The sequence below is a fragment of the Suricata suricatta genome, chromosome 11, assembly GCF_006229205.1.
Source record: "Suricata suricatta isolate VVHF042 chromosome 11, meerkat_22Aug2017_6uvM2_HiC, whole genome shotgun sequence".
Lineage (NCBI taxonomy): Eukaryota > Metazoa > Chordata > Mammalia > Carnivora > Herpestidae > Suricata > Suricata suricatta.
The window spans coordinates 18,674,404-18,701,826 of NC_043710.1; the positions used below are offsets into that span (position 1 = coordinate 18,674,404).

Consider the following 27,423-nt stretch of genomic DNA (forward strand, 5'->3'; position numbering starts at 1 on the left):
GGAAGAAGATGGTAACTCTACAGCGGAGAAAGTGGGTAACGCCTCGACTGAAGCAACACAAGCAACATGGTGGTGAAGGGCAGACGGTTATTGTGTGTCCCTGGATGTAACATCCAGACTCACATGTGCAGTGTTGGCTCGGAAAGCGTCACGTGAATCCAGCCGTGAGGAAGCATCGGATAAACCCCAAATGAAGAACAGTCAAACAAAAAGAGCAGGAGGAATACGGTGCTCTTCAAAAAACGTCGATGTCACAAAGGCAAAGAAAGGCTGTGGATATAGTCCAGATTCAAGGAAACTAAGGAGAGAGAACAATTAGAGAATACCCGGTCGTATGCTGAATTCTTCGCTGGAGGGTAAAAAAACGCCGTAAGCATTATCGTGGAGCGAAAAACCAGAATACAGATGGCAGATTAGACAAAAATATTATGTCAGTGTTAATTCTGAAGTGGCTGTTGTGGTTACATAAAAGGGATACCCTATTCTTTGGAAATGCACACTGAAGCATTTAGAGGGAAAGAGCCATGATGTATGCGACTTCCCTTTCAACAACAAATGGAATAAATTGCCTAACACTGAGTGACTCTGGGTAAAGGGGATTGGAGTGTTCTTTGTATTATTCTTACTCATACAACTTTTCTGTAGGTTTGAAATTATCTCCGAATAAAAAGTTTTATAATTAAGCAACTAGGTTTGTGAAAGTTTTACAGAAGAAGAGTTCAGGACATATGGTTTCAGGGGGCTGTCTTCGTCTTAACTATTTCTTATCCTTTTTCGGCATCCGTGGCTAGTTGGTACGTGGCATACGGAAGGAGCCGGTACTGGGGCCCTCCAACTAGCTGGTCAGATCACTGAGGATTTTGCCCTTTGAAAGAGGTAAGCATCATTCTGACTGGGCTTTAATTAAAGGGCAATCATGAAAACAGAGTCCTCACCAACAGAACACACTTGACAAGGTTGAGTCAAGAATGAACTTCTCACCCTCGATTCAAAACTCAAAAACATACACAGAATTTATCAGGTTCAAAATTCACCTTTTTTTTTTTTTCCACTTACTGTCTCCACTGTTTATTTGCCTTTCCAGAAAATGCTTATTTAACGGCAAACCTGAATTCATGGGAGGTAATGTTACATGTTCTCAGAAAATTGCACGAATGAAAAAAGCAAAAAACATTAAGAAGGAATTCATATAAAACAAGTTAAATTAAAAAAACATACTCTCTTCTTCTCCCTAAAGAACAATCTCATACACATTCACAGAGAGGTAGACCTGGAAAGACAGCTTTCCTCCCAAGGATTAGAAGAAACTGAAATTTGGCAACACAGCATTAGCCTAGACACCCTCTAGATACAGAGGTTGAAAGTTCAAGACCAGAGGCATATGGGAGCAAGAGACTAAGCTCAAAAACAAAAACAAAACAAACAAACAAAACAACAACAGCTTAAAATGAATGTCTGTGTGTCACAAACATGGCCATGGATAACCAAAATCTTCCAACATACCAACCAAAAGGCAGGTCCCTAGTGTGCCCCAAATTACACATGCCATTAGCAACACAAAGAAGATAGAAGAAATCCAGATCCCAAGAATACAGTGAAGCACTTCCTGGGGCTGGTGAAGTGTGGCCTGAGCCCTGAAAGACGGGAGGGGTCACCGGCTCTGGGAGTCGGGGCGGTGGGGGGTAAAGAGGGAAAGGCGTGCTTGCCGAGAAGCCAGTCCTGGGCCCTGCCAAGGGCAGAGCACGTACCGGGCACCATGACGTCCACTCTGGCGATGGCCTCGTGGAGCCTGGATCCAACCTTGAGCCCCGCAGGCAGCCACGGGGGGACTCTGAAGGAAAGCAACGTCACCTGCCTAGGATTTCAGCAAGACCACCCAGCAAACAGTGCGTGGGATGGAGCGGAAGAGGAAATCGCCGATAAATACTCCCCATCCAAAAAAATGTGCAGACACAAAACACCACCAAAGGAAAACCAACAGTTTTAACTCTGAGCTTCATTTAGACCAGATGTTTCAGTCCCTTTGGTCAGAACGAGTACGAGATTCTATTCCACTTCATCACTGTGACGTGTTCACACAGAAATGACAACGCTACTTTCTCTCACAAACATGTGAGTTTTAACTTTTTCCCCAAATTCACACTGCATTTAAGCCTTGAACGAATTTATCTGGAGGAAGACAATGATCAATGAAATTACATAACTGATATTCATTCTTGGGGAAAAACAAGTTTATCAAAGTTAAACATTTCAAAAAACAAATGCTAATGTGTTTTTGTAGTAGCTTCTAGACACACCAGATTAATAGGCAGAGAATATGGAGAAAAGACCTTTGAGGCAAACAAGCTGTGGGAAGGAGGAGACGGTCTTGTCTGTTGAGAGATTTTTAGAAATGGCTCATCTGTGCTCAGAGTGGAATATGTCCTTTTGTCATTCAATCACTTCCAGCTTCTGGCCTAGCTGCCTAAAGGTCACCCACCAGTGGATCTGTAGGATTCCTGCTGAGTCTCAGTAGGTGTTTAAAAATTATTAAATTAATAGGGGTGCTTGGGTGGCTCAGTCCCTTAAGCATCTGGCTTCGGCTCAGGTCATGATCTCACAGTTCGTGGGTTCGAGCCCCACTTGGGGCTTTGTGCTGAGAGCTCAGAGCCTGGAGCCTGCTTCAAATTCTGTATCTCCCCCTCTCTCTCTGACCCTCCCCTGCTTGCGCTGTCTCTGTCTCTCAAAAAAAATTATTAAATTAATAACTTGATTACAACTGATTCCTCAGAATGAGAAAATGACACAACGTTGTGTGGCATGTGGCACCTTACCTCCCTTGGATGCTATACTGGTTTCTTTGTTACCAAAATATACCACATTCTTCATAACAGATTTCAGCTACGAGCACTAACATGACACGGTCAAGGGGGAAAGAGGGAGGACGGTAGTTTGGTATAAAATTCAGGATTCTCGAAAACCCGGTCTTGCTCCTCAGTGTACCCTACGTTTATGGGAAGGTGCAAATCAAAATAACACCACGGGGCTAGGACATCTGAGGACCACTTGGGTGAGACCCCAGGTCAGGGTGCAGAGGAAGCAGACTATAGGTGGCCTGGAAGATAAGGAAACATTCATCTAGCCTTCCCCTAACGACCACTCCCTCTCACTGTGAGTGTTTGAGCTACATTATCCACTCATAGAATAAAAGGGTTTAGAAGGTATATCCAGACAGGGGCACCTGGGTGGCTCAGTCAGTTAAGCGTCTGACTTCAGCTCAGGTCATGATCTCACGGTTCGTATGTTTGAGCCCGGTGTCAGGCTCTGTGCTGACAGCTTGGAGGCTGGAGCCTGCTTCGGATTCTGTGTCTCCCTCTCTATCTCTGTTCCTCCCTCACTCATGCTGTCTCTCTCTCTCTCTCTGAAAATTAAATAAAAACGTAAAAGAAGAAGCAGAAGCAGCAGCAGCAGCAGCAGTAGCAGCAGCAGCAGCTAGATCCAGACAACACCCAGGGCCATCTTGATTGTCAAAAGATACAAGGGAGGAAATGGAACTGGACAGCCAATCACATTCTGATTCCATAACTCCCTGAGCACAGACACATACAATGTGTTCAGCGCTGCCCTAAAGGCCTCGAGTAAGGAGCCCAGTGATGAAGAACAAAGGCTTTGGCGCCAAACAGACTCGGATTTGAGTCCTGGTTCAACATGGACAAGTGGCTTAACCTCTCTAACCCCAATTTCCATAAATTTAAAGAAGATGATAATCACACCACCTTATGAACTCATTACAAGATGAAATGAAATAAATGAATACCTATAAAGTGCTTAGCCCTGTGCCTGAAAAGTAACTTCTCAAGTACTAGCTATTACGATGCTTGATCATTTGGGGATTTGGGATGCAAAAATCTAAATACTAGGCTCGCAGTAATGAAAGCCATGAAGAACACGGGGGTGCGTGAACCAGCAGGGGCAGGGCATGGGCGGAGCAGGAAAGGGTAAGACGTCAAACTTCCCCCATGACACTGTGGAACACCTGCCTAAGCATGGAAATACTGTGAGCCATTATTTCTTTGTGGTGAACGACAGATGATTTGAGACAGATACTCATGAAAACTCCTACATTTGCTTCCTCTCATATTTTGTATCATATTTTCATAGCATTGTGTCTTTTAGCTACATAATAAAATCAAAGGTCTCTACAAAAATTAAGTCAAGATGGAGCAAAGGCCTAGATGTAAAAGCTAAAACTATAAAACTCCTAAAAGAAAACATAGGCGGAAGCTCCACGACATTGGATTTGGCAATGATTTCTCGGATAAGACACCAAAAGCCTGGGCAACAAAAGAACAAACTAGATAAACTGACTACATCATGATTAAAAACTTTTGTGCATTAAAGGACACTATCCAGAGTGAAAAGGCAACGCACAGAGTGGAAGAAAATATCTACAAACTGTATATCTAATAAAGGATTAATATCCAGAATACATTAAGAACTCCTACAATTCAACAATAATAAGCAAGTGACCCAATCAGAAAAGGGTGAAGGACCTGAATAGTGTTTCTCCAAAGAATGTATAAAATGGCCAAAAAGCGGCTGAAAAGGTGCTCAACATCACTAGTCATTGGGGAAATGCAAATCAAAACCACAGTGAGAGACACCTCCTCCCCAAAAGGACTGCTATTATTTAAAAACAAAAACATAGCAGAAAATAAATATTGGCAAGGATATAAAAAAATTGGGGCCCTGGTGCATGGTTGTGGGAGTATAAAATAGGTAAGCTACTAGGGAAAAAAAGGCAGTTCAGAGAAAAGAAGTATAGATATAAATAAAATTGCCCCTTGATCCAGTGATTCCACTTCTGGGAACAAATATATCCACAAGAACTGAAAGCAGGGTCTCCAAAAGACAGGAGTACCCCTCAGGTTCACGGCCACAGCATTCACAGCAGCCAACAGGTGAAAGCAAGCTGAATGCCCAACATAGGAGTGAATAAACACAATGTGGTGTACGTATCCTACGTAATTTTATTCAGCCTTAAAAAGGAAGGAAAGTCTGACACACACTATACAGCATGGATGAACCCCGAAGAAGTTAGACGACATGCAGGAAGCCAGACATGGACAAATACTGCACGACTCCGCCCATAAGGGGTACCTGCGCGAGTCTCATTCAGACAGGCAGGAGAGCGATGGGGGCTGCCCAGGGCTGGGAGAGGAGGAAGTGAGGCATTTCAGTTTTGGAAGATGAAGTTCAGGAGAGGACGGTCTGGTGGCCACACAACAATGTCAATGTACTTAACGCCACTGAACCCAATACTTGAATATGACTTAAAGGGGATTTTCTGTGATGCACTTTTACTACAATTAATAAAAAAGTCAGCGCTCCCTACCACACCTAAGGGCTCCTGGTGCACGCGGCCGTCCTTGCTCCGTGCAGAGTGGGTTTGATTCTGCCCCCCACCTTCCCCTGTGGCTGCTATGTAGTGGCTCTGGCGACAGTCACCGCACACCTTGCACACCTGGCAGCTAAGAGATACGGATGATCTAATTTTCTCAAAATAAAACTGTAAAAAAATAAAACCGTGCGTTTAGTCCTACTTTAAGTACCCCTACTTAAGAATTCTAGGGGATCATTTTTTTTTTAAATCTAGACTTAAAGTGCACAAAAGAAAAAGAAATCATGCCTTTAACGGTGTGCTAACATCACACTCACTTCCTTAGGAATGTGATTTTCCTTCGTTGCCTAGACAGCAACAGTTGCTGTGGAAACCACACAAAAACAGGGATATGCCGCTGAAACACACCCCGCTCACCTGCACAAAGATGCCCTTGCTCCTGTATTCCTCATGGAGGCACTGAGAGAAGAAATCCACAAAAGCCTGGGATGGGGTGAGAGTGGGAAGGAGACACACACGTTACATCAATCGGCCTGATCTGTAGCCATGGCAACAAAAAATAATAAACCATTTAACACTCGAGCTCCTAATCATTCTTTTTATTTCACATGCAGAAGACATTAAAAACCACCTCAGCACCTCAAGTTGTTTTTATCTGCCACTAAATTAAGTATTCTCTTACCCAATAGAATCTCCAGATCAAATTGTGACTTAACCAGAAAAAGGGTCTTTCTTTTTTTAGAAAATTACTTTCGAAGAAGTAATGTTTTATTGTGTCACAAAGGACACGTTCCTCCTCCCCACTTGGCATTCAAACAGAAACCCAGTATGAATTCCGTTCCACTCTCCTCTATAGGGATTTTGTTGTCAGTAAAGAAAAGAAAAGAGCAAGCTTCCTCTTGGTCCTGGGGGACGCAAGATCCAAGAAGCACAGGGATGAATGTGACAGTCCATCTTCTTCTGATAGTACAACTTTAAATCTATTTGTAGAATATAATGTACCATTTTCCAAATATGGACTCAACCTCAGGCTTAAAATGCAAAGTATCAATGATGACTGTGTGAGGGTCCCAACTCGTAACAGTCTTGTGGCCATGGAGTAGAACAGGGGAAGAGCTAGTGTCCAACCGTCACTTCAGGGTCACATGAAGCGTCCCTCCTCTATGCTTCAGAGACACAGAGAGCAAGAGGACGGCAGGAGTGGGGCGTGGTGCCACGGTTTTTCAACACAGTAGTTGTTCACGGTTTTCCAGTGGACAAAGGGCCAAATGAAAAAGAAAGCAGGCATTTTGCTCTTTTCCTTCTCTGACATATTCTAAGTTCTTAGTGTATTATATCTTGCTCATTTTTCCCTAAAAGCTTATTTAACTTGAGCATCTCAATGGTCATTTTCATTTCAGGGATGCATCCTATGGCCTCAACAACGTATATGAAAATGCTATGGCCCTGGAGGCAGCAGGAAATGTGTTCTAAGTGATGTTTTCTACTACTAATGTGAACAGGTGAATAGTGATAGTGTATAAAATTATGACTGCTTACAGAGAGTCCTAGAAAATTCTTGTCTCGTTCCAGAAGTGAAAGTAAGTATCTATGAATTCTGAATAATGTAGCAAAATACTCACACTCTCATCCAGCCTTATCTTGCACCTACTGTGTGTATTTATGTCCTGACTGGCTGCAAATTCTTCCACTAAGCGCTGCAGGGTGGCAACTTTTGCAGGATGAAGCTGACGCACTCATGGACCAAATCCCCATCGTTACCATCATGTTCTCAACTGTTGAGCTAACTGGCCCAGACCTGCGCTCTCTCTCAAAAATGTACAAATACAGGCATACCGCATTTCCTTGCGTTTCGCTTGCCTGTACTTCAGAGATGCTGTATTCTTTACAAAATCGAAGGTCGCTGGCAACTCTGCATCAAGCAAATCATCGGCACCATCTTTCCAACAGCATCTGCTCACTTCCTGCCTTTGTGTCATATTTTGGTAGTTCTCCTAATGTCAGTCTTTTCATCATTATTATATGTGTTATAGTGATCCGTGTTCAGTGATTACCACATGCTGAAAGCTCAGGTGACAGCATTTTCTAGCAATAAAGTATTTTTAATTAAAATATGTACACTGAGGGGCGCCTGGGTGGCTCAGTCAGTTGAGCATCCGACTTCGGCTCAGGTCATGATCTCACAGTCTGTGAGTTCAAGCCCCGTGTTGGGCTCTGGGCTGACAGCTCAAAGCCAGGAGCTTGCTTTAGATTCTGTGTCTCCTTCTCTCTCTCTGCCCCTGCCCAGCTCATATTATCTCTCTGTCTCTCAAAATTAAATAAATGTTAAAACAATTTAAAAATGAAGTAAAATATGTACACTGCTCCTCTAGACATAATAGACTACAGTATAAACATTGTTGCTTTCTTTACCTTGGCCCTACTGTAAACATAACTTTGATATATACTGGAAAACTAAAACACTCATCTGACTTGCTTTATTGTGATGATTCGCTGTACTGTGGGGTGTGGAACCGAGCTGGTCATAACGCTGAGCTATGCCTGTGCCAGTTTCAAAACCAGTCAACTACTAGAGGAGAAAATAGCATCTGTGGTTCTGAGACCATGGGGCCCCATTCTTTTTCTTCCCAGTCCATTTGAAAACAACCAAGAATAGAACTTCAAGAAGCTTCCATGCTTATTTCTCAGTATCCCCCATTCCTACCCTGACATGATTCACTAAAAAATTGTTCACCTTGGTTGCGGAGTAAATGGCCAACAGTGGAACAGGGAACATGCCGCTGGCCGAGGAGATGTTCAGAATCGCCCCTTTAGATCTAAAAAGAAAATGCACCAAGTCAACAGAATGAAATCATATACACAACTGTTTGCAAATTACACACTTGAGATACAGAACTACCTGAAATAGGAGAACATAGCTGTTTTCCTAACACACATCACCCCTTGCCTTTCATCCGCACATGATACGCTCGGGCAGTGAATGAGACATAACACAATCAAGTAAAAATAGCTCTTGCTTGCAATTAGCTCATTTCTGTTTTAGTAATCCGGGGCACGACCAGATCCGAGCTACAGTCTCCTCGAGTTAGTCTCTCCCGTCTGAGGTCTTCTCTGGCCATAGCACCAAGAATCCTCACTCTGGGAAATGCTCTCATAATCCTGTGATGCCTTTATTCTGGCTCATCATCACGTTACTACCTTGTTGTAGTATTTAATCACTGTATGTATAAATGCTTTTCTCCCTCAACAAATCATAAGCCTCTGGACGTCGTAGCCCTTGTCTTACACGTTTCCTCCACTCTGCACAGTCGTGAACGCGTAACAGGTACTTAATGAAACCTCCTGGCAATGAGTGAATGGTTAGGTTCTGCCCTCTTACTTCCTCTAGCTTGTGGATATTCGGTCGCTAAACAAAGAGCTGACTGAAAAGTGATGGGACGCTATAGGAGAGGAAACCATATTCTCTGCCAAAGGATAAAGGTCAATTTCTACTGTACCTTCTAGAGTCTACTGAAAGCTGAGAGTCAGAAAGTTACCAGGAATTACTAATTTGATTAATGAATGAAAATTAATTGGAGATAAACAATGCCCTCAATATACTGGTTGTTAGCAAGTTGGGTTGGGTAGAATGTGGAATTAGGGTTTTAGGAATTTTAAACAATTAACAACTAACTCTTCCCCCTCACACCCATTCTTCTCAGGGGAGGGGTGGCGGGGGCTGGCAGTCCCCTTCAGCCACTGCAAACAACCCTACCTACTTCCTGTCCTTCCAGGTCAGGTTCCTTTCCTTCCATGCAGATTCTCATTGCTCTTTGTCTGAATTTACCTCCCCCGAGACCTATCTTTTCAGTATTTTTTTAAAGGACTATACAGACCCCTTTTATGCAAAATAATAAAAGAAACATGATTAAATAGCATCTAAGTTATTTTAGACATAAATCTGAAAAGAAATAATCCCCAAAGGTCACCCAGTCCATCTGCCAGCCTCTAGGCAAGATGCCACTTCAACCATCAAAGAGAGTCTGGACCCTCCGCTTACTGTGTCACTGGAAACGAGTTGTCTTTGGTTTTTATTTTTGAACTGAAGTCCTTCTTAGTAATAGACACATTCCTAAGCAATGAAATCCACCCACATTTTGGTCACAGAAACCAAATCTCAAATTTAAAACTGTTATATTAGGGTTTTAAAGAAAGTTGGAAATATTTAGTCAATGTATTGAATATATCATTCTTGTGTGTTTTGTTTGCATCTCAGAGACAGAAAAGCCTTTTTTTTTTCAAATATTGACAAGAGAGTAAGAGTGTCTATAGGACGTAGAACCCTATCACTCAAAGATAAAAACCAGTCATCAGCAATGAGTAGCTAAGATTTGGATTTTACCTTTATTTGTGAGAAACCCCTCTGATCAAATGGACTAAAGGCCACTTTTGTTACTGGAGACTTGTAATGGAGTATTAATTTATGATGTTTAGAACATCTTTCTCTTTACACGGTATTGAAAATATTCTCAGGTTAGATTCCAGTGATGGTTGCCCAGATCTGTGAACGTACTAGAAACCACCAACTTGTATAGGTTAAATGGGGTGAAACATATCTCAATAAATCTGTAAAAGGGAGAGAAGTCTTTTATGATATATTGTAATGTGTCACCTTTAAGCTCGGAGCAGGTCCCAATTAAGTGCAGGCACGAGAGCCATGGTATCTTATGCAACTCAGAATGCTTCCTGAGAGGTAACCCCAGACCACAGTAAGTTGCACCCCTTTCCCCAGCCCTATGCATCCTTCTGGCTTTTAGAAGCATTTCCCTTGAACTTTTCATATAACCAGGAATTGCTATGGCCTCACTCATTCAGAGCAAACGAAGAAAGAAGCTGGTTGCAGAGGACACTGGTTTTCACCGACGCTACAGTACATCACTGCTTTTGTCACCTGGGTTACGCGCTCCTGTATACTCAGATTGGCGGAGGCGGTTCCATGTGCCCTTGAAGAAAAACCTTCCATTTTTGTATTTCATTCCTCACAAATGAGATACAACCTAAAAGTCTTCCAAAATTAAGGTTTCACATTATCAAATATATTTTAAAATATATTTTAAAATCTTGACCTCCTCAAAACACACTCTTAAGATGTCATTCACCAAAGCCAGGATTTCAAGCCAGGGAAATGTGTTTGAAGACAGTAAAAACTTCTTTCCAGTTTTTAAAAATGATAGACCAATAATCGAATACGTCACAATCCCTTTAATCATTTACTCCTTGAGTAAGACCTTTGTTTCTCCAATATTCTACCCTGAGTAGAATTTCTGGGAGGCAGAGTTAGTTTGAATTCATGAAAAGTCAGAATTTGAGGGGCCGTTATTCAAGACACAGTACTTGCACTCTAGAATATATGAAACAAACCCAAGACCAACAAAGTTTAAGCAAGAAAGCAGGAGATCTCAGGAAATAAAATGATAGCGTTTATAATTATATCATAATGACAGGAGAGAAACACCCCTTCTACGAAAACTCTGTGCTAACAAGAAGCACGCGGATTTGTCTAGCAAAACCCTTCCGCCCCCGCCCACACACAACAGCACTGAATTCTCTCTTTCTCTCCAAGGGTAATAATATTCAACTTAGTTTTGTCTGAATCAGAAACAGCACGCGGGCGGAGCTGTCTCCATCCTTGTACTGTATACAGTATCTATTCTTCATGGGGAGACGGGGCCGAGCGTTTGGGACCGCGAGGCACAAAGGACTCGTCTTTAAAATCGATGACTTCGTCTGGCTCTAATCCTCCATCTAAGCAGAATTAGTGACGTCAAACCAGTTTCCATGGCACAGGCCGGCTCACGACAGCTCTGCTAGATCAAGCAGAAGGACAAAACGGGCTGCGCTTAACTGCACACGAAAACAAACATAAAACCGAACCTTCGTTAATCTCCCATTTTCCGAGGACTTGGGGAACAATTCTAAGACTGGAAGGCACATTAACAATATTTGCTGAAGTTCAATAATGAAGACTCATGTTGCTTATACTTCAGTACATTTCCAGTTCGTTACGACAAACATCCAAATAAACAAGTCGAGTAATATTTTCGGTGATACTACATTCTTAATTCATCACACTGCTTACATGCTAACAGCCACACGATGGTGTCTCAGTGGTGCAAATTACTGAGGATCCACCAGAACTAAAATACTGCAAAAACAAAGCAGAAGGCACCACTGCTGACAAGGAAGCACCTTTTCGTAGAAATATATTCTCTTCCATCACTAGCCTTTTCACAAGCCAAACATTAAACTCACCCAAGCCTACAAAATTCAGCATCTTGTAATTATAGCTTCCTGCAGCTATGCTGTCTGGTAGGATCCCTCAGATCTGTGACAGCCCCATCCTAACACTCTCCTTCATTGTTACCTGGATAAAAAAATTGCCAAGCTGGGGCACCTGGGTGGCTCAGTCAGTTAAATGTCCAACTTCAGCTCAGATGGTGATCTCACGGTTCAAGCTCTGCATCCCGGGCTCTGTGCTTACCTTGTGGAATCTGCTTGGGATTCTCTCTCTCTCTCTCTCTCTCTCTCTCTCTGGCCCTCCCCTGCTTGCCCTCTCGCTCTCAGAAGAAATAAATAAACTTTAAAAAATTGCCAAGTCTTTATTTTTCTATAAACACCCCACACTCCATCAGACTGTTGCAGTATCCCTGTCCACAGCTCTATAAAAATACTCTTGCCATAGAGGAAGTGATAGGTCTCCTTTGAATAAGTCACTGATTTCCGCCTTCCTCGGGTACCCCAGCACCGCCCTGCAATGCAGGGGAGAGAGGTGAGGAGGTGTGAGTGTAATCATGAAGAACTGGAACTCAGGGTTGACTCCAGGGTAGAGTGCTAACTGCATTCGGACAGTTTGACAGCAGGCAAGGGAGCCTGTGCACAGAGATTCCATGGGCTTCTTCCTATTTCCATTTCTCACCACAGAGTGCATAAATGTGCTCCCGGAGGGTCGTTACTTTTTTTTTTAAGCTTAAACACAACACGGAAATTGGTAAAGACGATTCACTAAGAGACTCTCAAGAAGACTAAAAAACATATCAAAACAGAGTCCTAGGTCAGAAAAGAATCCTGGACCAGAGGGGTCAGACATAATTAGAACCAGCAATCCAAACACATTATATGAATCCTGCTTTGCTGGAGAAAGTTTGCAAACATTTACCACATGAAAGAGAACTGCCTGCCTAAAACACCATAACGTGTCATAATTCCACCTGAAGCAATACAGTATGAAAGGGGCTATTTTTAGCTTTTCCATGGTTGTTATGGCAACCACCTCCTGGCTCTAGCTATACACAATGTTTATAATTCCAGATAAGTGGAAAGAGCAAGTGTCCTCTATAATGTAATTATGCACTTTCTACTTCTACGGTAATAATGCCTTAGTTTAATTATAGATACTTGTTTAGTGATAGTCAGTTGGCCCTAGGCTATAGTTCTAGAGGGTTTGGAAAATCTCAGACATCAGAGGTAGAATCAGTGAAAGGGGAAAACAACAACAACAACAACAAAGGATCTTTATAAAGGACTCTGCTGTTACTCAATGGAAATAAGAATCCTATGGAAACAACCATAGGAAATATGCCACTTGAGATGGGTTAAGAGCAGGCTTTATCAAAGTCACTTATAACGTGTAAGTAAGAAGGTTTTCAGATGACAGGTTACCTCGCGTTATTCCTCTCCTCTTGGGCACACAGCTAACAACATTTCTGGCCTCCTCTGCAGTGAGCTACAGTCACTGACTGAGTTCCGGGCAATAGAATGTTAGCAGAGGGATGTACACTACTTCCAGGCCTGGCCCATGTAACTTCCGGTAAAATCACTCTTATTCTCTCTCCCTTCGTCTGCTACCTGGTTGCAGAAAGTGCAGCAGGGAACTGCAAGGCTCAAGGTCAAGAGCAGCCCTGCGTGGAAGGGGCCGGAGATCCCTGAATGGTTGTGTGGAACAGAGCCCCAAGCCCTGACCCACATCGGCTGTGTAGGAGCGCAGTGGTCTCTTCTAGCCTGCCTTAATTAATACAACTAGTAACTCCTTTAGTTCATGGGGACAGAGCTGTTCCCTCTCCTAACCAAAACTACTGATTCATAAAGTGCACTTACATTTCTTACTAGTTCTTAGCAAGTGCCACATTCACTGTCATGGTGTCAGTGTCAGCCCATAGCTTATGACGGTATAATGACTTTCCACCAGATCATTTCTCAACCTTAGTTTAAAAATCCACTTGACTTCCTAAAGCAAAGATCCAATTCATCTTCTGTATACTCCATGATAAACTTGACTCTGTGAGTGCCTGCTGAAGGAATGGACCCTCTTCTTTGCATTTTTATCTAATGTGTCAGCTCTAAATGTGGTCATGGCTGCCCAGGTCTATAAAGATAGGAGTGAAGTTCCTAGCACCCTGTTTCTGTATCCTTTAGTAATTATGAAGCTTCATAGCACTCAATCTCTTGGGACTCGCTTTCTATCAAATAAGGGTGACTGGTTTCAATTAATTTAGAGTAGTAAAACTCCATGACTACTTAAATCCATTATGATCTCCAAAATTATTTCACAACCATTATCTTTTTTTTAATGTTTATTTTTGAGAAAGAGAGAGAGAGAGAAGGGGAGGAGGGGCAAAGAGAGGGGGACAGAAGATCTGAAGCAGGCTCTGTGCCGACAGCAGACAGCCCGATGGAGGGCTCGAACTCATGGACTGTGAGATCATGACGTGAGCCAAAGTTGGATGCCTAAGTGACTGAGCCACCAAGGCGCTCCCATTATCTCTTTTGATATGGATCCCACCAAAATCCTTAATTCTTTAAAAATTCCTTTTATAACGCTACTGTGGTTTCTAAGTATTCCGTTTTTAATGCATGGACTTATTATCCTGAACTAGTGCCAACTCACTTGCAGATGTCAAACCTGCGTTAAGATGATGGCTGAAATTTCATCCCTCCTCGGTTCTACTCTGTCAACCCCAATTCTCTGCCATCTCCTAAGGTTTTGTCTGGTTTGACTACTGTCTGTCACTTCCATCTCTGACCATCAGGGGGCACACACCCACTGGCAACCAACATGAAGCAGTCTGAAGGTTTTAGGGAGAAATTTTACTAAAGGAATTAAAATATACCAAACTTCAGGGGCACCTGGGTGGCACCGTAGGTTATGTATCCAACTCTTGCTTTCAGTTCAGGTCATGATCTTATGGTTTATGAGACCAAGGCCCACGTCAGGCTCTGAGCTGACAGCGTAGAGCCTGCTTCGGAACCTCTCCCCCTCCCTCCCAAATAAATAAACATTAAAAAAATATATGTACCAAATCTCATATAAAATGGAGTTACAAACCAAAACTGCTAAGACGCGGTTTCTCAACCAGCCTCTGCCGATGCCAAACAAAATGGATTCCTAACTTTGTTTCCTCCTCCGTACAATGTGGGAGGTAATCAAAGTTAAATGAGTTAGTACACATCAAGTCCTCAGTACAACACTTGGCATACAATAGGTGCTCAATAAACAGGAGATGTAAACCCTGCCTGCAGCAGAGTTTCCTCACAGATGTAGGGTCTTTGGGCTCTGCCCTTTTCGCAGCTGTGATTCCTTTGGATCTCTTCCAAACTCAAAGCTCTTTGGCAGAGGAAGGATGACTGTGGAGCCCTAAATTTAGTAAATGATCAAGCTCGCTCAAGATGCAAGCCCAGATCTTTTCAACGGGTTTTCTTTGAAAGCCTAGACATCATTCAGGCTTTTCCAAGGGAGAAACAGAGCTTAATTACAATTTTACACTTCTTGCTATTTCAAGAAGAACTCTACAACACATTTCTCAATGAACATGAAGACACCTAGCATATCCTGGTGGAACCTGACTCAAACTGGAACACAGAAGGGGCTCCAAGGTGTGGGTTTCTGTTCCAAGGGTGGGTCTCGCCTCTTATGACCATTTTATAACATGCCTAAGTTCCCTATCTACCCATTCACCCGTTAAGAACTAAAAAAAACCAGGAGATGGGAACTTGCTTCGTGAAGCTCCTCTGATTTTAGTTCTGAGAGCAGATAGCTGTAAGAAGGCATTCCCAGGAATACCCCAGGAACTCTATCCACCCCCTCAGAATAGCAGGCAATTGAGTTAGTGATGGTGACTCAGGCAGACTTTTTAATCCTGATCTAAAGGAACCACCACAACCCTGGAGAGGGAAATAAAAAGGGAATCGAGTGGAAAAGGCCTCCACCACCGGATGACTCATGCTCTGCCGTGTGACTCGCCCGCACGTTCCTCTGTTGCTCAGGCGTGGGGGACGGCTTCATTAGTCACTTTAATGAATTTTGCAAAGAAAGGATTCTCCCTATAAATAATCATGAGCTCTCTCTCTGGTGTTTGTGTGTGGGCTCGTGACTCACCTTTCCACCATGCCAGGCAGCACCAAACGTGTCATCTGCAAAAGAGAAGACAAAAGCTTCATGATGGCTGAGGATGCAGGCAACAGGTAGAGAGAAGAGAGGCCGCCCACTCAAAACAGAAGGCCACCACGGAGCCACGCCCCACTTGACAGAGAGTGGTTTATTTTACACACTCTATATAATTTGGCAGTGTCAAGGGTGCATAAAGAGGAATTGGATGAAATTTCTGGAGAAAACACTGGGAACACGTTCAGTACACTTGGCTAAAGTGGGTCCTGCCTGAAAAATAATACGGGCACAGAGATCTTTGAATAATTAAGGGCTTATGGTGAAATCAGGGCTCCCAAAATGCACTCCTGGAAAATAACATACATTATCAAGAGAAATACCTGCCAACCAAGATTACTGAAGATTCCTAATCTTAAGAGCTCAAATGATCTTTTCTTATCAAAAAAGCTGTTAGAAGAATGCCGTCAAGTGACAGGTTGGCAAATGGTAAGTGGATCCTCACATTCATTCTCCTTGTTGGCCTAACTAGTTGTGAGGAAAACTCATCCTAAAAACAAACAAACAAAAAAACCACCCACATTTTTAAAGGGTGTCATAATTGTTGATTACATAATATAATATGAAAGAGAAGCTACTTCTAAACTGTGTTTTAAAATATTATTAACTGGGGTGCCTGGGTGGCTCGGTCGATCAAGTGTCCCACTTTAGCTCAGGTCAAGACCCACGGTTAACAGGCTCCAGCCCCACACTGAGCTCTGTGCTGACAGCTCAGGGCCTGTGTCTTCCTATCTCTGGCCCTCCCCCACTCATACTCTGTCTGTCTCTCTCTCTCTCTCTCAAAAATAAATACACATTTAAAATATGTTTTAAAAGATATTATTAACTAAGAAAAGTTAACACATCCAGTGACTTGGTCAAGGCCACGTCACAGTCAAGACTGAGGTTAGAACATGAATTCTTCATTCCCAGATACCATTTTCTTGTTTTTTAAAAATTTGTTTTAAATGTTTATTTATGAGACAGAGAAGGAGAGATTGGGGGAGGGGCATAGAGAGAGGGAGACTTAGAGCCCGAAGCAGGCTCCAGGCTCCGAACTGTCAGCACAGAGCCTGAGGCAGGGCTCAAACCCATGAACTGCAAGATAACGACCTGAGCCGAAGTTGGATGTTTTACCAACTGAGCCACCCAGGTGCCCTGGATTATCATCCATTTTCTAAGAAGCAAACACTGCTTTGTCACCTGCTTTGCATGCATGCCAAACATAGGAATTGTAAGCTTTTTTTCATGAATACTATGTCTTAATGAAAACAGTACTTTGATGAGAAAATAAAATTTTTTCCTAGAAATATTTTGAAGAAAGAAAATGTATTCAGCTTTACCAAGGGAAAATCTGCTAAGCAGCACTCCCAACCCAGATGTCAGGCCAGCAGCTCACTGCATATACTTTTCCAGGAAAAACAAGTTCAAACTGACACTGCATCATGAAAGATAGACTGACGCACTGTCAACTTTGAAACAAAGAAGTGTCTTCAAAGCCTAGGGGAATCATTTTGACAGGAGTTTTTGGATTTGGCCAAATTTTCTGGCCCAGATAAAAAAAGAAATGTGGAGAAAGAGTTGGCCTAACGCATTCCACATCTCCCTCCTTCTTACATACAAATCTACATTTTTCATATTAAACTTGTCTTGACAGAATGAGGGGGAGGCATGTGCCCAATGACTCCATCCTATAGGACAAGACGTGATTAGAAGTAACACACACAACTTCCTGGTCATGCTCTTAAAGGATAAAGAAACCCACGGTCCTCTTTCTTCTCCTTTCTAGGTTTGCTGACCCAACAGAGGCTATTCCCACGGGTCCTCAAACCAGACTGGATAGAGGCAGGTCAGAGAAAATGCTGACTTCAGAGTTGATCATCTCCACACTATACTCGCTTCCTGTTTTCAGATTAAAAGACTCTTCCAACTTGCTTACGCGTTTCCTAAGATTTCCCTTTCTATGGGAGCCCGTGGTAATTGCTCAGAATACAGCTACTGAATGCTTCGGCCAAGTGTGGCACCCAGTCAGGCCCATTTCCAATCCCAGCACTTCTGATTAACTAGTAGCGTGACCTCGAATTAACCTCCTTCTCCTCTGCAGAGCCCGTATGTGTTATTAAATAAAGAAGGTATCTCCATCACAGGTGATTATATTCTGAATTTCATATGAGGGAATGTATATAATGGACCCAGCATAGAGCTCGTCATAGAGCAAGGCTCTGAAGAGAGATCAGTGTCCCTTACGGCCAGCACGCACTCTTCTTTCAGGACGCCACACCACTAAGTATCGGGGCCTCCTTTAAGTATGTTGTGTCCACACAGTTCAGAGCCACAAACAGTGACCCATTTTGAGGTCATCAAATTCAACCCACTACACAGTTTCTGGATAGTTCCATCAGTATTTAAAAATACTTCGGTCAGGATCCTCTTGGGGGTCATGGAATTGTTCCAAAATTGGATTTAGTGACAATCGCACAACTCTGAATTTATTCACCATTCAACTGTACACTTAAAGTGGGCGAATTGCATGGTTTATTAAATTAGTCCTCAATAAGGCTTTAAAAAAAAATCTTAAAAATCATATATGGAGAAGAGTTAAAGAAACGGAATCATGTTACTTTATCAAACCCAGGAGAAAAGAAAGGTCCCCAAATGGTCATGCATATTGTAATAAAGAGACATTCTCCAGTTCAGTCGAGGCCACGTTCTGTACTCAAACCCGGGCTGGCGGATAGGCGCGCACCACCTACGAGGAGCACAGATACACGTGTAAGCCAACCATTACAAGACACGCTATGAGTGTGAGGACAGAGGGCTTTAATGCGTAGGAGCAAGATTCGGTATGTCCGGGGTATCAGGCCGAGCTTCACAGATTACATTTAAGTTCTGAAAGAATAAATAGGAACTCATCAGGCAGAAAAAATATTCTGGTCGAAGGAATAGAATACAAAAAGGCAAACGGCTGTAAGGAACTACAATCGATGCTACAGAACCAATGCCTTTAAGAAAACCTTTTGTTGAATGGTGTTTTTTTTTATTTTTTAATAAAAGAAACGCCTGCGCATCCTGTTATATATGTCATTCAATCTGCATATCATAGCACATCGTGGACAGCTTCCCAGGCTAGTATAAACAGAGGTTCTTCAGGCATTTTAGCAGTTGTGGAGTATTTTACAGTGAGGATGGATTATATGCATTCCTAGCTATATCTGAAAACATTTTTTATTTAGCACACTGCATCAGGGGACCATAATGCTTAGCCGATGTAAGAGGTCCCCAAGCACTCTGTGGAGAGAAGCTATCATTCAGTCCTTTAAGTCCTGAGACCACCAGAATCAGAATGAGTAGGAAGACTGATAATAAATACGTTCCCACCCAAGGGCAGGGATGCATGTGCATGCGTGCGTGCGTGTGTATACGTGCACACGTCCATGTAATAGGAAATGAGACCTGTGAACTGAAGAGTGGCTAAGTGGAGTTCACTGGGGTAGCCACTGACTGGTTAGCCTTCCCACACAAAAGGAGAGAAGAAGGGATAGGATTTATGGGCAGTGACCAACCTGGAAAACTACCAGGGAAGTCTAGAAAATTTGTTGATGGATTCTTTTATTCTGGCCAGGGATCTCAGAACCGTATGACTATTAACAAGTACTTGTACAGAGTTTTATAGTTCAGTTAAGATTTTTTTTCTAAGACATAAATTTATACTCTTAAATATAATCCAATAAGAAATACCACTTTGGCCGGGATATTGAAGAAATATAAATGCATGCCCTGGGAACTATTATTTTTCCTTACACCGTGTGCATGTCATACATTAAGTGTTTTCTTTCTGAATGGCAAAAATTATCCATGATCGGAGACAAAATAAAACCCTATTAGATAGAATCTTACAAAACTACATTAATGGCTAAACATTACATGTTTCCTGGATGGTCTTTGATATATGGACATATTCAAAATATCTCCTCCCCCTCCCAGCTTCATTAAGATAGGACTGACAGAGAACATTGTATTACTTTAAGCTGCACAATGTAACGATTTGATATATGTAGATACTGCAGAAGGATTACCACAATAAGTTAACATCAAAATTATGGAACGCGGCATGCATTTCTGGGTCACCTGGCATATGGGCCATGCTAAGCTTCTCCATACCATTCCAATTTTAGTATTTGTGCTGCCGAAGCAAGCCCCAAAATGTATTCTTTATACATGTGAACTACAACTCAACAAGTTTAAGAAACTTAGCACAAACGAAGAAACAGTGGTGCTCGATGTCTAGCTATAAAGGGCCAGAAATACTTGTTGGACACTCAGTGACCAAATAACCCACCAAGTCCTCTCAGGAGAAAGTTCAATTCTTTTTAGAAAAATTATTTTGCCTTGTTCATTGGCTTCTCCTTTTAAATCCTGGCTCTAAACTATTTCTCCTTGCCACACAATGGACCAGCTTTCTGATCGTCAAATATTTACAATATTGAAAGCCTTGGGGAAAGTTAACTTGAAAGCTGCATGTTTTTATTAAACTGATAAATCGATGCCTCGATTTATACTTAAAGTCTCTTTTCTTCTAATCAGATTATAAGTCATGATAAATTCAACTTCAAGCCTTGTTTGCCTATGTGTCCACAAATAATAAATACAAGTAAGCAGAGAAGCTTCCCAATGTTCACATCAAATTAAATTCTCTTTGACATCAAGTTTTACGTAGGATATTTTAACGAAGCGATTAGTCATTTCATTTTCTTTGTATGCGTCGATCGGTATCTTGTATCTGGTTATTTATACCATATACCAAGCGTTTCTGTGAAATCTCACTATCTATCTGAACCCCATTTCACAGCTCACAAGCTGTTTCCGGAGTTAACTCAATATGCTAATTTTAGGCTGTCTGCAGGTGATAATTGCTGCACCAGGAAAATATTTTGTCCTCTTAAGATACTGCGTAAATAAGGTTACCATAACCGGTAAGTTCAGTGGTTGAGAATATTACAAAAGTAGGGGTAAAAACATGATTTCTGGACTTGCTTTCTTCTGGGTTGAAGTTGTTTCCAAAAGTGTAGAGCAAACAATTTAAATTTAATTTGTGTCTAAAAAGTGATAAAAGTCGGGGCAGTAGTCCCGTCCATAGCAATGAAAGCTTCAACCCTTTGCAGAAAAAAAACAAGCATTTCCTATTTATATATATTTTTGGTGACAGCGTCATTAACCCTTACCACAAAAAAAAAGTCCCAGAAGCCTAAAATCAAAGGGAAAAAGGTCAATATTATTATATTAGATATTGCATCACTTTGCATGCACGCTGGCCGTAGAACACACAAATACGCAAGGAGGAAGGAAAGTCCCTAGCCATGCCAGTTCAACTTAGGATTCTTTCAGGGCACACCACAGATTCATTTTCAAGAGCGAAATATTTGGTACTTATTACCAAAGCTATGTATATTCTGGCTGGGAAATAAATATGAGGCGGATTTCGCTCATACATCAAAATCAGTATTATTAGATCATTTAGTTGAGATACTTGACTTAAAACGCATCGACTGGCCTAAAAAAATCTCTGAAAAATGTTACATGAAAGTATGGCCTCCTTAGTGTTCTTAAATAGTGCTCACATTTTTGGTAATTATTTGCACTGCTTTTGTAATTAGAAAAGCCCCTACAATTAATGCTATTTCTAAAAGAAATTCACATGAATAATTTTTTCTTCTCTTTCACTTCTCTGGCATCAGTAATCAAAGGCTTATAGAAGGAACTTTATTTTATACGCAATAGGTTTCCCTGCGTTTTCGTGTATTATGAAAACCTGTAATGCAAGCAAATTATACAAATTATGCAAATTTTCTTACAAGCAAGTGATTTATTTTTTCAATTGAATAATTTTTGTCTCCTGTGACCTCTGGCATTTAGTCAGTTTCTACAGAGAACAGTACAAAGAAAACACTACCGCGTTATGCTCAAAAAGACAACCAAAAACCCAAATGGTAAGATTAAAATTCAAGATAACTTAGTAAAATAAGACAACAAACATTGTCACTTGTATCCTCCATTATACATAAATACAATTTAAAGTGTAACAACTTAACCCCAGAATTGGGGCAAAGTCCCAAGAATGCAGGCTATTCCTGTAAAATAATTAGGACGCCACAGATCACCACTCTGTCCATATCTGCCCCGCCGTCTTAGCCCAGAGAAACCTGCTTGGAGTAAACAGGATCTGAATCCAAACAGGTGAAACACAAAGTAGAGGGAAGCAGATACAAATGCCTTACACAAGTTCTCCATCGGAATCATTAACAGTAATTTAAAAAATCATAGTCTGAGAGTGAAAAGAACCACATAAAGTAACAATAACGTTACAGCAGGCCTGTTTGGGAGCTGGTGATTCACTAACGTCATGCTGGAATAGTACAGCACACTTTCCCTTTGGAAGCTCTAATTTGAGCTCTGTCATACGGAGAATACTTCATTAGAAATTCTTCGAACCTCACCTGTATGGCTAACGGAATATTTACTGGGCAGGGGGTGAAAAGCTTAATTAGGCAAAACATTTCAAGTGCTTTGAGATCTCCAGGTATTATGTGAGTTTCCTCGTTAGTAATGTTCTAGGTCTCTGTGGAAGGTAAGAGCCCTCCTTGCCAACCTCTCCACCACTTACTCCTCAGCCTGAAGTTCAACCCCAGCTTTTCCTTTTGTAATGAGTCGTTTTGATACATGCTAAAATAATTGAACTAAAGAAAAATAGAAGGACTTTCCAGAATTGAGGGGTGCATGGTGATGGATAATAATAGAATCAAAAGCTATAATCTATAAATGCTAAAAACAAAATTAAAAAACACATAGACACTGCTTTTCCAAGTTTGGCGTATTATGATTTGCTAGGAGTTTCCATTACTTAAATTTTCCCAAATAAGCTGACTTCTCAAGTTTCTTTGAGAACCTAATTTCTAAGGTTCCCAAAGAGATTTTTTTTTAAGATTTTATTTTTTTTAAGTAATCTCTACCCCTAGCATGGGGCTCAAACTCACAACCCTGAGGTCAGGAGTCACACACTCCACTGACTGAGCCAGCCAGGCACCTCATCAAGGAGATTTTTACATTTTCACCCCCAAATAAGGCATTTCTCCCATAAACTAGCTCTGCTTTGAGCTTAGAAGCGATCTACAACTACTCACTTTCCACACACAGAGCGGTCCTCATGCAGTTAGGCAAACCCATCATTTTGCAGTTTTGCTCAAAGCAGCCTGTTACCAGGAGACCTTAAGGGCTATATGTACTCAATTCTTTGGAAATTTTTAGGAGCATAATGACAGCAGCTCTCAAAATGGATTAAAAGACTCTAGATCCTAATTTGGAATGTCTTCATGTAGAAAAGCCCCAGGTAGGGGTCAGAGCTGAGGCTCACTCTCTTCCTTCCTACAATTTATTAATTTCCCAATGTTGTTAACTTAAATTCTTGCGGCAGGGTGGAGGAATACATCCTTAACATAGTCCCTAAATTAAATAGAATTAGATGGCTGAACAGAGATTCAGCTTCTCCAGGATCTCCAGATTAACGGAGGGCTCCCTCTACTGGTACGTGTCACACACCAAAGGCAAATCCAGGTAAGGGAAAGAAAACCAAGGCTTTTCTCCTGTGCTTTCCATCCATCCAAACATTAATTATCTATACCACGAGCCGGGCACAGCGTTATACCCTTCTAGCTGAGCCACACACAGTGAATGCATACTGGTATTAACAGGAAAAAACAGCTTTTCAAAAGCATGCAAAGCACACCAAGTGCTCTGATTTCAGATATCATAGGGCTGGAAGAGACCAATTTAGTTAAAACCGTTCTAATCCTTCAAGTGCATCAAGCAGGTATTCAGTTGGAGTAGAGTGAATCTCGGATTGCCTGCACAGGAGAGAGCAAACTCAAAGGCCCGGAAGGACTGGGCAACATATACGCACTCAGTAAGTCATACAGCAGGGCCAGGTGGGGGCTGTGGTGACCAGGAGAGGGCTGGCCTCAACACTCCACACACTCACCTGCTGGCCACTCCCCCCTCCCCACTTACACTGTCAGGCCACACTTCACGTCTGTGTTACCTCATCTTCAGAGCTTCCCCCAAGAGAAGCTAGAAATGTGGGTGTTAAATGTTCCAATTTTTTAAAAATGTTTTATTTATTCTTGAGAGAGAAAGAGACAGAGCACGAGCAGGGGAGGGGCACAGAGAGAGGGAAACAGAATCTGAAGCAGGCTCCAGGCTCTGAGCTGTTAGCACAGAGCCTAATGCAGGGCTCGAACCCACAAACTTCAAGACCATGACCTGAAAAGTCAGCCACTTAACCAACTGAGCAACCCAGGCGCCCCTGAATTGTCCCAATTTTGAAACTTGCGCCAACTATGTCGGTAGGGCACGCGCAGACCAGGCTATTAGGGCACGCGCAGACCAGGCTATTGGTTTGAGCCTTTGGCCTAGAATCAGAGAGGGAACTCAACTCCCCTTTTGCCCATTACACTGCTGGCAGATCCAAAGGATATTAAGTTCTCATGATTTGCTTCAGTTTAAATATCAATAATTGATCTAAGTGCAGCCTTTTAGGGCCACACACAGTAAGGGGTTACTTACTCCCAAAGAAAGATCTTCACTTGTTAGTTCACCTACTTGCTTCTTCAAAAGCATTTGTGGCACACCCACCATTGGTAAGCCCCAGGTCTAGGGAAGGGCAGAGAACAAAAGAATGCCGTGGACTCATGGGGCTCACAATTTGCGGAGACGCACGACTTTGAAAAGGAGCTGCTGAGGGAAGGGACGATGTGCAGTGCGCACTGACCCTGTGTGGCTGGGAGACCCGGCCTCGTCTCGCAGGTTCCCCACTGGCCCCCACGGCCAGAACAGCGTGGTAGAGAGAGCTGGAGGAGGAGTAGTGTAAGTAGGGGACGAGGGAGCTCTGATGGGGAGGGAGCTGCCTGAGGGGACACGAGATGCAAGAGACCTGACCTGAATGCAGGGAAGCAGAAGAAGCCAGAACCGGGGAGGTGGGCGGCTGTCACATCAAGTAGGTCCTTCCCTATAGGTCACACCAAGGAGTCGGGACTTGAGGGAAAGAAATCACCGAAGGATCTCACAGCAGCATGATACGGCCTAATGTAAAGTACCACTCTGGTTGGGGTGTGGAGACTGGAAAAGTACCACTCTGGTTGGGGTGTGGAGACTGGATCGAGGGAGACAAGTTGTTTCAAAAAGGCTGGTGGGACTAGTCTAGTAGTTCCCACTGAAAAGGTTAGGGGCTTGGAAGTTGGAAGGAATCACTGGGCATGAAAAGAAGTGAGCTTATGTGCAAAATATTAAGGAGGTAGAATGACACTGATTAGGGGTGTGTGTGTGTGTGTGTGTGATGTCATGCTTCCTTTCTCAATGCTAACCGTCTCTAATTCTTTCAGTCACGCCTAATAACACACGGTTTCAAGCCCCCTCTTTGGTTGAATGAAGGAAAAACTAAATTCTGATGCCTGCTTAAGACTTCTCTAACCCTCCTCTAATCCCTAACCCTTTGGGGCGCCTGGGGGGCTCAGTTGGTTAAGCGTCTGACTTCGGCTCAGGTCATGATCTCGCAGTTCATGAAACTGAGCCCTGTGCCGGGCTTCGTGCTGACAGCTTGGAGCCTGGCTCCTGCTTCAGATTCTGTGTCTCCCTCTCTCTCTGCCTTTCCCCTGCTCATTCTCTGTCTCTATCTGTCTCTCAAAAATAGATTTAAAAAAAAACATTAAAAAAAAAAAAGATGTGTTCCTAACCCCAAATAAAACAAACAAAACTTAGTGTGTAAGTTTTCATTGTAAGTGGAGGTTGTTAATAAATTTGACCATGGGTCACACCCCACCCACTTTCTTCTCTGCTCTAAAAGAGGTAGTAATAAAGAAGGTTGGAACGTCCTCTCCACTTGCCCGAATGGTAGCCTGGAAGTTTCCAAAGGTATTGAGGTATAGGCAGGGCCCCTACCTCTTCGCCAAAGCCAGTGGCAGCTTCACGACCAGCAGCACCAGAAGGAATGGTTTTCCCACCCTAGGGTAAGAACTGCAAGTAGTTTCAGTACTATTGTTTGGGTAGTGTTCATCTAAAAAGGGGTGAAGAATGCCTTGAGGTCCTAAAACTGTCGTTAGAGGAATCAAAAATCTGTCAGGCCTAGAGGAGGAAGGCAACTCCAGATGCGGCAGATTCAAACAAGTGATCTCAAATCAGAAACAAACAATGCAAGCAAGATCTGTTTTAGAACTTGTCTTTGAGTTGGTGTGGAGCTCGGTGCCTTGCCTGTTTGAAATCGGACTCGTGGTGACCTGTCTCTGGAGCTGTGGGACTTCTCCCATTTCCCTCATTTCCCCCAGATTTATCAATAGTACTACAACAGTCTCATCTGCAAACTCTCAGTATTTGGAGACGGAAAGCCCTCCAGGCATAAAACTGCAACTGTTTTAGAAGAGTCTGGTTCAATGTCTGAAGGTTTAATTATCTCTACACTTGGCGATTTCTGGTCTGAAGGTCATTGTTCTTGAGGAGAAATAAGACTTACCTTAGATTTTAGTCACGCAGCATCTGAAATCACAAAAGACAAAGCCCTGGCTAGTAGGGCCTCTCTTCCAGTTGAGGCGATCTACCTGCCATATTGGTCAATTAGAACTTCCCCACCACTGCCTTCCTCACCTTGGCACTTAGCTGCTCTGCAGAGAACAAGAAAGAACAGGACTAAATTTACCCCTAAAGGATGTGAAAGCAAAACTGTAGGGTAAGCAACAAGCCTTCTACACACCTCTTGAGTTACCTCTGCTAACAGTTTTCTGTCTGGTGAAGGTAAAGTCCAGGTAAGCAGGACTTAGAAAATGGCCTGGGAGAGCTGAATTAGACTCTATGATTACACATCAAAGGTCTACAGTCAAAAGTATTCTGGTTAATGTTTCTTCCCCAAGAGTCTTCTGGGCCACTCACCGCCACTTCATCTGGTGATGACTAGTAATTTCTCTGGCAAGATATTTCACTTCTCTTATTCCTCTGTTGGGATGTGCAACTTATGTGACTTTTTATAATCATCTGACCTACTAATAACACAGGAGCACAAGGATCACATGATAAGCTTGGGCCTGAAGGATCCAGGTCATTCAATGCCCATAAAGTGGCACAGGACCTACAACAAGATGCTGGGGCCTCTCCCAACCAACATCTCCAAATTAGGGGAACAAACCCAAGGTCACAGGGGTATACGGATTTCACTCCTCTTTCCTGGCACGCTTCTCAGGCGTCCCTCTCGTGTGGTTTGGGGCAGAGGAAAACTTGGACCCGCGCAGATGATGAGAAGCAGCTGTTTTCTTCCTGGCGTAAACCATTTTCAAGACATTTATTACGACATTAGGCGGCAGACACCCATGCCCTCGCTCCCCTGACGTCCCGCCACCATAAAATCTTCTAAGATTCTATAGCCAGACCCATTTTCATCTTCTTTTAAGTTACCCCAGGGCTCCAAGCACAGTTACATTTCTCTAGAAAATGTAGCCCTGGCCCTGGCAACATAACAGAGTCAACTAAAGCGCAATAGGCCCGATTCGTCAAA

The 27,423-nt window shown here is 42.6% G+C and overlaps 1 protein-coding gene and 1 non-coding gene across 2 annotated transcripts in view; both read right to left on the reverse strand.

Annotated features, from left to right (window-relative positions):
- Positions 1–27,423, reverse strand: part of HSD17B12 (hydroxysteroid 17-beta dehydrogenase 12) — a 167,129-nt gene that overhangs the window by 9,444 nt on the left and 130,262 nt on the right. The window contains exons 7-9 of the mRNA XM_029914799.1: positions 15,792–15,826; positions 8,115–8,196; positions 5,798–5,863 (exon numbers count right to left, since the gene is read on the reverse strand). Coding sequence (XP_029770659.1) covers positions 5,798–5,863; positions 8,115–8,196; positions 15,792–15,826 — 183 coding nt within the window. The remainder of the gene's footprint in view (positions 1–5,797; positions 5,864–8,114; positions 8,197–15,791; positions 15,827–27,423) is intronic.
- LOC115272860 lies at positions 19,930–20,035 on the reverse strand. Its single transcript, XR_003900510.1, has one exon. It is a non-coding gene; the product is annotated as a U6 spliceosomal RNA (small nuclear RNA).